Source organism: Halichondria panicea, chromosome 9 (genome assembly GCF_963675165.1).
Source record: "Halichondria panicea chromosome 9, odHalPani1.1, whole genome shotgun sequence".
Classification (NCBI taxonomy): domain Eukaryota; kingdom Metazoa; phylum Porifera; class Demospongiae; order Suberitida; family Halichondriidae; genus Halichondria; species Halichondria panicea.
Window position 1 is genome coordinate 5,710,032 of NC_087385.1, and position 12,273 is coordinate 5,722,304.

Here is a 12,273-nt window from a genome sequence, read left to right on the forward strand (position 1 = left end):
ACTATTATTGCTTGGACACAGCAGACCCTCCCCTTTCAAACCGACACAGGGGGCCTGCAGCACAGCAGGTACACCGTGAAGTCGAGTGTGAGCGTGTATATATATATAGCCGGCCATAATTATGGTGTAGTATGCTATGTAGAAAGCAGCAACTTCAGCAAAGAATATAGTCATCCCACCACCTACAGATTAATTTAAAGTGGTAAGAGGTGTTATGATAAGCAGCTAGCTAGCTAGCACTTTGTTTATTATTTGCTAGACAGAGGGGGCGTTGTTAGCAACCACAAAATAGGGTGGACCTAGCTATGTGGGATGCCTAAGACTATTTCTAACCACTTTTAGTGATGACTGAGGATCATAGCACATCTTCTCCACTGCTTTCCTGTGGAGCCAAGCTGCGAGATCGCTGGGAAGTTCTCAAGAAGATTGGAGGAGGAGGTTTCGGTGAGATCTACAAGGGCAGGGATAACTCTACAGGACAGGTGAGATAATACTAGCTTTGATACTGCAGCTATAATTGTATTTTACATGTGTCCAGGTATGTGCTTTGAAAGTGGAGTCATGCACCAGTTCCAAACAAGTGCTCAAAATGGAGGTGGCAGTTCTCAAACGCTTGCAAGGAACAACCTGTCACGTCTGCGACTTTATTGGCTGCGGTAGGAACGATGTGGTCAACTATGTTGTCATGACACTGTTGGGTCCCAGTTTGTCAGAGCTAAGAAAGAAACAACCGAACCAGCACTTCACACTCTCAACTACCCTTAGACTTGGAGTACAGATTATTGATGCAATAAAAGCTATCCACAACTGCGGCTTTCTTCACAGAGACATCAAACCATCAAATTTTGCAATAGGAGCTACTCCAAGCACAAGCAGAACCTGTGTAATGCTTGATTTTGGTCTTTCTAGACAGTACACCACACTAACAGGGGAGGTCAGACAACCTAGACCCATCGCTGGATTCAGAGGTACCGTTCGTTATGCATCAGTGAACGCCCATCAATCCAAAGACCTTGGTCGACATGACGATTTGTGGTCAGTGTTTTATATGCTTGTAGAGCTGGCGGTGGGGCAACTGCCATGGAGGAAGATTCGAAACAAGGAGGAGGCCGGTGAATTTAAAGCTAATTTCGATCATTTGCAACTCATAAAAGGAATGCCAGTTGAGTTTGAGACATATTTGGAGCACTTAAACTCTCTGTCATACTACGACAAGCCTGACTACCTGATAATTCAAAACCTGCTAAAGTCACCTATGAAGCATCTTGGTGTACACATCAATGACCCATTTGACTGGGAACAAGATTACAGCGCTCCTTCCATCACCAGTGCTAGTGTGGCCTCTCCTCCAGCCATTCAGACACAGACTGGAGATAGAGTAGTTGAGAAGAAAGCTAACTCAAAGACGAACTGCTCCGAAGTGGAAGAACTTGATGTGAACAATAGCGACAATAGAATCAACTATGCTCCAAATGTTGACGAACACAGAATGAACATACAGCGTGAAACAATTCATCACGAGAGTAAAAAAGTTCCTCCTGCTCCTCAAGATTTAAATAGAGAAATAAGCGAATGTGTGGATGTTGAGAACAAGTATCAGAGTGAGGAGGAGAGCTCCTCTCCTGTGAATGAAGGGAAATGCTTACAATCAGCTCCCAGGAACAATCTCGTCAACAGCATCATAATAGCCGAGAATTTAAATGGTGTATCGCCAATGAAGAGTTTTCAAACGGACAGTCTAAATCGATTCTTTGACCTCGCTCCTCAAAACCTTCCACAACCAAGTGGTTCCATCTCAAGTCCAAAGACCGATCCTATTCACATTATCAGCGATTCACTTGATGCTGGAGTACATGTACACCCTGAGAACAGCCCACCAGTTTTGCAATACAGCACAGAGACTGAGAGTTCTAACAGAGACTCCGTGGAGGATAGTATAGATGCTGTTTTTCACGGTATAAATGTACTGAATATTAATGACAATGAGAATAGTTCAAGCGATGGCTCACATGGGGTGCAGGAGATTGCTGTGATTCGTACTTCAAGTAATCACAACTCCCCTCAGGCAACTAGCACCAGCTCTGCCTCTCCCAAGACACCAAACAAACAATCTAACATTCCTACTGGACTTCAAATATCGCCGACACCACCATCTAATAAAACTGCGACCCCATCGTTGCACAAAGAGGAGACCAGTGGAACACTTGTCGATGCTAACACACCCTCTGCGCACACAATAACATCTCCGAACTGTCTCCCTCTTCCTCACGCTTCACAAACAACACCCCCTCCTCTATTTAACCCTCTGCTGCTGGGTACAAGGGTGAGCATTGCTGAATCTCAATTACGAGTTCTCCCTCAACCTCCCGCAAGACCACCCCCCTCCAATTATGAGTCTTATGTGTTAGTACGAAGAAGGAGATTCATTAGAACTCAAGGAACATGAACATCTCTTTCATGTTATTGTTTGTATATCATTATTGTCACATTTTAAACGTATCATCAACTTTTTATTGCATTTTTTATAAACTGTGATTTAATGTCATGATAACAAATTCATTTATGAATGCTAACTGTTTGTTTTTGATCGTGCTTTGAACCACCCAACAGCCGACTTGAGGTGAATGTTACTGCACACCTTGTGAAGCCACCACTGATACAACCTGCATCAGTGTATAATAGCATGAGCCACTAACAGAGTAAATAATGGTTGTACTTACACAGCAAACAAGACTCCTCCTAAATGTCCAGCATGGTCAAAGAATTGCCACCCTCTAATAACACCTATTGCATCCAAGGCAACAACACCTCCAAGAGCCTAAGTAATAGTAATGAAACTTGCATAACCAGGATATAGTTGATACGTACTCACCCACGAGGCTGGGATGGGTACAAAGGGGAGAAAGATGAGGTAGACCACAGAGTCCGGGTTGTTGAACACCACCATGGAGACCACTGCCATTAGGGCACCTGACTGCATACAGGATGGGGGTGAGCTGATAATATATAGTTCATACTCACAGCTCCGAGTGATCCTATGGGCAGCTTTTTAAAAACCTTGGAGTAGTAGCCAACCATGGATGCAAAGGTGCCTGCAAATACCATAGTAGTCTAATACACACCAGCTAGAGAAAGACATACATACATACCTCCAGTGAGGTAGTAGGGCCAGGAGCTGATGGAGCTATCCATGTCCTCTAGGGTCCCTGTAGACGAGGGGGTGGATGGATGAAGGGAATGTAACGAGTAGGGACTCACTCATAAGTGCGGGGGTGAAGCTCCACAGTACTAACATGTTGAGACCAAGATGCCACACCTCTGTGTGGCTGAACGCAGAGAGGAGGAGAGGTAGAGATGACTCTAAATGGGTGGGTGGGTGGTTGTGTGTGTGTATACTTGGCTACTTACTGCTGGAAATGGAAGATATGAAATATTTATCCATTAGTCTGTACATTGGAGCCACCCTCCAGAGCAGGAACACTAGAGAGTTGAGGCTAATCATGGCTGCAGGGAGAGTGGGCATGGAGAGATGGACCTCCAATCAACACCATTATACTCACTGATGGAGAATCTGTTGACAGCGCCAACATTTGACCACCATCTCCGTATCTGAGAAAAAAATCATGAATAAGTACAGCTCAGGCGAATGCATACAGTACCTTGCTTATTAAATTATCCTTTCTAGAGACTTGTACTTGCGATAGTTTATGTTCTGCTGCATACACTCCACTGGCAGTATATGACACACCACCCACCTGGAATGGAACTAGATCTAGCTAGATCTAGCTACAGCCATTTTCTTGAACTTGCCCTACCAGTAAGGTGAATACCGCTGGCCTCCACACTGTAGCATGACTCCTCACAGAAGAGGAAAAGAGCTTTCGGAAAAGTATCAACATCATGTACAGCTAGCTATTAGCTAGCAGTAGTTATTAGCCTCGACTCCAGCCCCTTGAACAGTGGTTCCGTGGAACCAGACCCAAAAATAGTGGCTGGCTTGCGAGACTATCCACCTTATTTTAGAGACAACTCGGCCTGAGGACTGAGTAGTAGTCGGGCGCCGCCGCCCTCTACCGTTGCCCTGAAGGAGGGCGGCGGCGCTCGACTAAGGACTGAGCGGGACACACCCTTGGGATTTTGCTCTTGCGGCTTGTAGCTTTGCATGGCCGGCTAGCTATATTAAAATATAGACTGTCTGTCTACGTCTGTGAGTACGAGTGTCTATGCTGCTTAAGAAATATGGCTCGTAGACTAATTCCAGCAGCACGGGACAAGCCTGGAGGTAAATTAAAACACTAGATCAATTTTAAATTATAAATCTACAGCTATGGCAGAAAAAGGTAACTTCACTGGGATTGGACGTGGCAGGGGACGATCAAGAGGACGGGGTTTTAGTTTTGCAACTCAAGCTCCGGTTGAAGTGACTGGCGGTGGCGGTAGGAGAAGCAGAGAGGACAAGCAAGCACGTGTCCTTGTGGAACCTAAATGTGAGATTTAGCAATCATCATGATCCAAGGGTACCGCGGTACCGCTAAAAGTATAATATTAAAAGGTGCCACGAAATGTACTAGCAGGGCCATAGATATCCCCCTGGCATTTTAAATCTAGGTTATTTGCACACGCGCAATGCAGAATACTGGATGTAGATCTAGATCTAGATCTATTTATATTGCATGTGTAAACCATGCAAATGGCTGATCAGCAATCGCCATTTTGGAAAGCTAGGTGCTTTAGTGAATATAATGTTTGCTAGAGATAGAAAACTCATGTTGCTGTTTTCTAAGGAATAGGAATTGACAAAAATTGAAAAAAAATAGTGTGTGTCCCAAAAAATGTCGGCATGCTTGTGTTATCTTGCCACCCCTGCATATCTAAGCTATCTACGGCCCTGTGTATAGGGTATATATCATTTTTCTTAAATTATACGCCTCTTTGTGTACCAAACACTGGTGCTTTTATTACATGAAATAATTTCCCCCAACTTACAGGGACACTTAGTACACCTTCTACGCAGTTCATCAAAAGACATATTATTAACCATGGAGCTTATGGAACTGTGCATGTTGCTTTATATGGAGATGCAATATGTGCCGCTAAGATTTTACATAAGGCACTATACCAATACAAGCGAGGTGCTCATTCTCACCCTGTCGAACAGTTCAAAAAAGAGTGTGATATCCTACGCAAGATAATACATCCATGTGTTGTCCAATACTTAGGTGAGGCTGTTGACCCTGATTCTGGTTTGCCTGTTCTTTTCATGGAATTAATGGATACGAATCTTACTGAATTTTTAGAAAGATCAGGATCTCCACCACCATACCACTTGCAAGTCAATATTTGTCATGATATTGTTTCTGCACTTTCTTACCTTCATTCCATCAATTATATCCATGGAGATGTTTCCAGCAACAATATTTTGCTCAGTTTAGATTCTTATAGAGCTAAACTCTCTGATTTTGGTATGTCTAAACTTTCAAGTGAAGCAATAGATGTGGAAGCTGGTCTTGGCTCTATTGTATATTTAGCCCCAGAATGCACCTCTTTTCAGACAGTGTGCACAAACAAGATCGATATCTTTTCTGTGGGTGTGATTGGCTTACAGATTGCTACATGTGAGTTTCCTGAACCTAGCCCAATATACAATATCTCAGAAGTTGATCGCCGACAAAACCACATTCAAATCATTCCTGATAGCCATCACCTTAAAAGCATATTCATTGCCTGTTTGCACAACGTCCCAGACGAAAGGCTTTCAGCTCATCAATTATGTGAGCGTTTCCTGGCCCAAAAAAACACATCAACATATAAAGACAGCATTCAGAGCTCCAAATCTCATGAAGTTGAAAGCCTTCAAACGAAATGTGACACATTGACTCTTACGATACAAGAGCTTACTGGTTATAATGAGAAGCTGCAAATGGAGCTTCAAAGAAAAAATGAAGAAGCCGAAACATTCTTGGCAGAGATTGATTCTCAAAGAAAAATGACATCTTCTTTAAGAAGTGAATTAGAGAGTTTCAGGAGAGAAAAGCGTTCCCAGGTAGTCAGTATGTACATGTATGTGTGGTATTCACTAACAATTTATCGATTATTCATAGGGAGCCTCTATTTTTAGACGTATGGGTCTTTTTAATACTGAAACAGAGCAGAAGCTGAGACAAGCTGAACAAGAAAAAAGGGAAGCATTAGAAGAATGTGAACGAACAAAAAAGGAAGCTAACTCATACAAGAAGAAGATCGAGGCAAATTTGGCATCATGTCGAAGCCAGTTTGAGGGTGCTCTCGGGAAATATGATGACATGGAACAGGAATTTAGTAGAACATCACGTTTGCTCGAGCAACAAACTGTGCAGCTTAAGGATGCTTGCAAGGAACTCAGTGCCGAGCGTGAGAAGACAGAAACATTGGAAATACAAGCTGGTGAAAGGGAAGAGAAAATTCAAAGCCTTACATTAATCCTACGAAAAGCAAAACAACAGCTAACACTAGATGGTAAGTCATGAAATATACGCCAAAAACCGGTCCTTATATTGACTGCATGTTACATCGATAGATGATGTATATGATAATGACCTACAGCAAGATCAAGAGCTACTCAGCACACACGAAGATTTGTTACCCCCCTTGTACGACTCATTTCCACTGTCTAGGCAGCGCTCATTTAGGGATTTGCACATACCTCAGCCAACATCTCATCGTGGTCCCAACACGTACAGGTCAAGAACAGCTCCTGTTTATATTGGACGTAATTTATATACTAAGCCGGTAAGTGCATGACTGAATTTTGTACCATGGATATCTAGGGTATATTGGATATGATTGGATATGTATCCGATGAAATACATACAACTGCATGATATGTGCGCTATAGTATACGAAGGTTTTCTGAGCTTGTGTAGTGTTTGGTGGTTTTCCTTTGAAGTTCATACACATTCGCAACAAGTGTATGTGTACCTAGCGTTGTACCTAGCCTCAATGTGAAAGGAAAACCACAAAATACTACACACTAGCCAGCAGGGGTCTATCCATACGTCCTATCTGTCATCTATGGTGACTGTGCTGAATTTGGTCCTTAAAAGGAATTTTATTTAAGCAAAATCAAAGCGCGTGCAGTTCTATGTACTTCTTTGGGCTCACCCCCCAGCTGGCTATTATGATTACCTTCAGAAGTACATGTCTCCACTCATTTGATGATATCTCCTATCAGCAGGTAAATCCCCCCCCCCCTTACATATATCTTATTATAGACGGGTAGTAATTTTAGTGTTTTCAGATTTTCTCTGTACTACCGTATAGCGGGTAATTTTCGGGGGACAAAATATTCGTGGTTCAGCAATATTGAGACATTTCGTGGGTAATATTTTCGTGGTTGCTGCTTGCACTGCAGGTAAAGGTAGGTAAGGTCCCTTATTCGTGGGTAAAATATTCGTGGTCAGACCTCCAACCACGAAAACCACGAATATTTTGCCCCACGAAAATTACACGCTATACGGTAATTTTGGCGGATTTGTAGCAAAATCATTACCACAATATATATAATAATTATTTCAAAAGATGTACAAGTAAGCTAGGTTGAAAGGAAAGTTTGGAGTCAGATACAGATGAAAAAAGTGCTAGCTTGCTTAATTAGCATACTCTCAAAAGTACATTACATTATAATTAAAAAATTTTTAATGAGATTCATAATTTTTAATTGCGTTTTATTATTAGTGAGTACTTAATTTAGCGTTAATTACAAATTCGCTAAAATTAGTACCCGTTTATATAATAGTAACAATAAGGTAGTATACATGACGTAGTGGCTTTAATTATTGTCTAGCTGACTAATAATTGAAACCGTAGGCAACAATGAGTTACATATAAAATTATTGTCAAATTCACATGACCATGAAGTTTTTTCACTTTATAGGTGTCACAAAGGTCGGTCGATTCACCACTTCGTAGCATGGTCCCACCACCAATGCACATGAGTAACAGGCATCGACTACACACAGCACCTCAATTGGCACAGTACACAGAGGTATAGCCATGCATTTAATTATGATTTATCATTAACTTCTATGGTGACTGTGCTGAATCAGAGGAGGTCGGACATCACTTGAACTTTCACTAATTATGACCTTTAATGACATTCCAGGCCAAATTGCTTTTCGTTTTTTTGCTGACTCATCAGTAACGGCTACTGCACTTCAGCTAGTCTCATATTTTAGCCGCCCTCTAAAAGTTGGGCGGCCTAATCACGAGTCTATGTTATAGAGGGCGACTGATTTATGAGATAATGTTTTTGCACGCTTTCTGTCGCTGAATCTATTGACAACTAGTTGTGTTTGGTGTCTGTGATGGTTACTGGACCTAACCCTATCAGCACATAATAGCCATTCTAGCTAGATCCAGTCGTGTTCTATTGCTGAGTCAGCAAAAACGAAAAGCAATTTGGCCTGGAATGTCATTAAAAGGTCATAATTAGTGAAAGTTCAAGTGATGTCCGACCTCCTCTGGTGCTGAATATGGTCCTAAAAATAAATTTGATTTAAGCACAATCAAAGGCACGTGCAGTTTTATGTACTCCTTTGGGGTTACTCCCTGGCTATTATGATTACCTTCAGAAGTACATGTACCAGCAACAATCTTCAGTTGTAAGCTCTCCCCACTCACCTGATGATATCTCCTATCAGCAGGTAAATCCCCCCTTGCATTTACATGAAAGACTATTATAGGCAATTTATAAAATTAGTGTCCAATTTACATGACCATGAAATTTTTTCACTTTGTTCATAGCTATCACAAAGGTCGGTCGATTCACCACTTAGTAGCATGGTCCCACCAATGCATATGAGTAACAGGCATCGACTACACACAGCACCTCAATTGGCACAGTACACAGAGGTATAGCCATGCATTAGATCTATAATCATGATTAATATCATCTTTTTTTAGGATGAAGCATTCCCCTTACCAGATCAACATGACCAACAAAACTGTATGTATACATGTTTAGTACATATGATTTGCTGCTATTGAAGTTTTCCTTTATAGATCAAGAGTACTTATTGGATCATGATGAATATCTTGCCGTGTTGATGCAACAGTGTAACATCATATCTCGAGACCAACCCTGGGAAGCAATCTTCGCAGTTTGTAGAAATGAACCAAGTCTCGTAGAGGTGAGCAATTAGACTATAATTGTATTGTCTGCATGTTAACAAATTGCAGTCACTGAAAAACCTACTTGAAACATTTGGAGAGCTAAAAGTTGCTTCATTCTCGATCAAGTTTGAAGACACTGCTGTGATTCTCAATATTCCAGAAGATGAAATAAAGAGACAAGGATACTCCATTACCACTGATGTTCATCCTTGCAAAGTTAGTTTGTCAAAATGGGTTTTTATCTGGCTTCTGTTGATAGTTAACCCAAGAGCTTCTCAGCTTAGTCTCGTGTACACATGTTACAGAATAATTACTATACACTAAGCCATGTACGTACATGCCATACAGATTAAAAAGACTGAGGTCAGACAGTCAATGGAAAGTAGAGCCACAGCAATTTACCCTCCACGTTGCACCCTTACGATAACCCCTCTACCCAAATGTGAGAAAACGTTGATGGTAACTCTTACGTTGGAAGGCGTTGAGACTTGTAGCAATCAGAGACAGTTTTGTCTCACGTCTCCTCGTTTGCTGGCCAGTCCACAACAAGTATTCAATCCACAAACACCACAACTTGATCCCAAATCAGGTACAATTTGTATAATTATTGTGTTTGTAACTATTGCAATGAATTGCAGAAGGGATCGAAGCTCATACCAATGATGTTGCTAAATTGTTGGGAACAGAATTAACTCAATCCCAAAAAACGTTTCAATTTGGCCAAGCTCTAGGAGTGGAGTACAGAGTGCTGACAGAACTAAATCGTAAATCACAATTCCAACAAGGGCATATCTCACCATCCTATCAATTTTTCTGTGAGACTGTGGAGTACTGGAGGAAACAACATGACAGCACACCGAGTTGGGAGAATATTGTCCTCGCACTTCGGACAATCAAGGAACCAAAATTAGTTTCTGTAGTAGTGAAACATTTAAGAAATGGTTCCTAGTGTTTTTGATAACTGTACGTTAATTCTCGCTATTGTCATAATAAATTATCTATTTGCATAGATGTACAATCTACAATCTTCACACTTAGTTTATTCTGACTTAGGAAGTACCCGTCACACACTCTGTCAGCCTCATGACATCATCATGGAGTCCATCCTTGTCACTGCCAGTCATACGATCCTCAAAGTTAGTAGGAGAAGCAGCATAATCGATAAAGAACAGTCCACTCTCCCCACACACGTTCCCATATGGCTGAGAATACGAAATCATTCTACTGCATAGGTTCAACGTATACTATAATGGAACATATAATTATAGGTCTACTATAGTGATTACTTTTGGTAGTATGAACGATGTCCGACTTGTCCACCCATTTCTGAGTGATGCAGTAACTACCCTCTCGTATCCACTGCCACTGCTGCTCGATCGTCCTCTTCAGCTGGGTTCTCTGTACCTATAATTATACAATTTGAACTGATAGTATAATTATATGGAAATCACAAATAGTAATTATGAGATTTTCAGGTTGGTCGGCAGCAGTTAATATTTGAAGTGCAGTCTATCATAACATGTACATCTAAGTGCAGTCTATCAAAAATAATCATAATCATCACATATATAATTTGCATTTGTGAAGAAAACATACGCAGTGTGTGAATGAGGTGGTCATGGCTGGCTGCACTTTAACTTTTATAACTGCTGCCAGCCTATACAGTATACGGTATATATATATGTACCAACCTGAATCCTCTGCACTATATAGCCTCTCTAAAAACAGTAAGCATTCAATGTTATGCTATTTTCCAAATAATATAAATTGGACAATCACCATCTATGAACCATATACATGAGAGATCCGGCCCTTCCCTCCTGGTATATGTCCAGCCATAAAAATGTCCTCTGTTTCTCTATTGCTCCTGGAGGAAATGAACGCACCAGCAGCTGACACAGCTCGTACAACTTGTTGTAGTTGCTACACTTTGCATGCACAAATATGTCACCACCTGCAAAACGATTAAAAATGCACGAGTTCAGCATTGCGTGCAGCATAATTATATCTCGCTGACCAGAGGAGGCATCTCTCCAAGGTAACCCTTGCGATGAGGGTATAGCAATAGTTCTCATGCAGTCTTAGGAGATCCTCCAGTTACCTACATGTGATGGAGGTCCATATTAAACAATTATTGTTTATATATATACTCATGCACCCGCGAGTAGAAGTTCGGACCAAATCCCACACCTGCAAATATCTTGTCCTCGCGTCGTCTGGACTTGGGCCGTTTAACTGAGTGACCTTCGCCTCTAGAGTAGCGGCTACTTTAGTGCATTCCTTCACATTGGCATCTGGTTTGAGGTGAATCCACAAATAGAGGGAGTGGGTCTTGTTCCTTGTTCTCTGCACAGACCTGCACAGTGTTGTACACACAACAAGTAACAAATCAGCTACTGAAAGAACATGAACAAATGTACATTATGCTAACACATTAGCTACAGTTTTCTATATAGTGTATATGCATGAAGGCTCGAGTATAACCCAAAGAAGAAGGAAACACATGCATATATACAGTGCATTTTTAATGAGACACGTATACTGATAGACTAACTTATATATACTGATGACTGTTGCATGCTGTTTGATCTCAGCTGCTGCGAGTCTGATCATGATGCCAGCCAGACCCCTCCTCTCTGTTTAGCAGGCCGTATCCACCATGCATATAGGCCAGTACACAGCACCTCCAATCAGCACACGAGCACTCCTTCCCAGCACAGTTGACTTTGCTCCACTGCCTGAGGGACAATGATTATAATGTTGCTTAACACCCAGAAGTTACGATGCATGAGTTACAGCTTTATTGCACTGCATGCTATATAATTATAGCTATATGTACATAACTTCCACCTTGTCAAATTGCGTAACAGCTGAGTTATAAAGTATGCTACAGTTTTCCCTGCAAATTGCGAAGTTATAAAGCATGCTACTAATTATCTGGGCTCCTGCAAATTGCATGATATACAAGAATGCATGCACTGTTAATTTGTTGGCAATGTTGCTTACAACCACACAACCAAAGGTGAGACATCTTCTTGGCGATTTTGCACACGATAGATCTAGTTACTATCAGCAGACAATGCAACAATTGATGCCAGGCATGTATCATTAACTACAAAGGTC

At 41.4% G+C, this 12,273-nt stretch overlaps 3 protein-coding genes and 1 pseudogene across 7 annotated transcripts; 2 read left to right on the plus strand and 2 right to left on the minus strand.

Moving 5' to 3' along the window:
- Positions 1-33: 33 nt before the first annotated feature.
- Positions 34-2,573, plus strand: LOC135341580 (probable serine/threonine-protein kinase DDB_G0292354). Of its 2 annotated transcripts, none has more exons than XM_064538172.1 (3): positions 34-124; positions 343-482; positions 539-2,573. In XM_064538172.1, the coding sequence occupies exons 2-3, from the start codon at positions 345-347 to the stop codon at positions 2,444-2,446; spliced, it is 2,046 nt and encodes a 681-aa protein (XP_064394242.1). In that variant the 5' UTR covers positions 34-124; positions 343-344; the 3' UTR covers positions 2,447-2,573. The 2 variants fall into 2 exon arrangements, with proteins under 2 accessions (XP_064394242.1, XP_064394243.1); XM_064538173.1 differs by having other exon boundaries at positions 39-202.
- On the minus strand, positions 2,489-3,976 carry LOC135341584 (presenilin-associated rhomboid-like protein, mitochondrial). Of its 2 annotated transcripts, none has more exons than XM_064538178.1 (10): positions 3,816-3,976; positions 3,660-3,755; positions 3,561-3,609; positions 3,409-3,504; positions 3,259-3,360; positions 3,150-3,206; positions 3,022-3,092; positions 2,873-2,974; positions 2,721-2,818; positions 2,489-2,663 (listed from the first exon to the last, which is right to left on the minus strand). In XM_064538178.1, exons 1-10 carry the CDS (start codon positions 3,900-3,902, stop codon positions 2,570-2,572), a joined length of 852 nt encoding a protein of 283 aa, XP_064394248.1. In that variant the 5' UTR covers positions 3,903-3,976; the 3' UTR covers positions 2,489-2,569. The 2 variants fall into 2 exon arrangements, with proteins under 2 accessions (XP_064394248.1, XP_064394249.1); XM_064538179.1 differs by having other exon boundaries at positions 3,660-3,766; positions 3,816-3,925.
- A 144-nt stretch (positions 3,977-4,120) lies between these two features.
- On the plus strand, positions 4,121-10,175 carry LOC135341577 (serine/threonine-protein kinase TAO2-like). Of its 3 annotated transcripts, none has more exons than XM_064538169.1 (13): positions 4,121-4,282; positions 4,326-4,487; positions 4,989-6,043; positions 6,102-6,495; positions 6,557-6,768; positions 7,913-8,023; positions 8,610-8,681; positions 8,782-8,889; positions 8,941-8,983; positions 9,040-9,167; positions 9,217-9,366; positions 9,499-9,739; positions 9,789-10,175. In XM_064538169.1, exons 1-13 carry the CDS (start codon positions 4,240-4,242, stop codon positions 10,097-10,099), a joined length of 3,030 nt encoding a protein of 1,009 aa, XP_064394239.1. In that variant the 5' UTR covers positions 4,121-4,239; the 3' UTR covers positions 10,100-10,175. The 3 variants fall into 3 exon arrangements, with proteins under 3 accessions (XP_064394239.1, XP_064394241.1, XP_064394240.1); XM_064538170.1 differs by having other exon boundaries at positions 4,124-4,282; positions 4,335-4,487; XM_064538171.1 differs by lacking the exon at positions 8,610-8,681.
- Positions 10,176-10,199: 24 nt separating this feature from the next.
- Positions 10,200-11,558, minus strand: LOC135341248 (uncharacterized; annotated as a pseudogene).
- Positions 11,559-12,273: the final 715 nt, after the last annotated feature.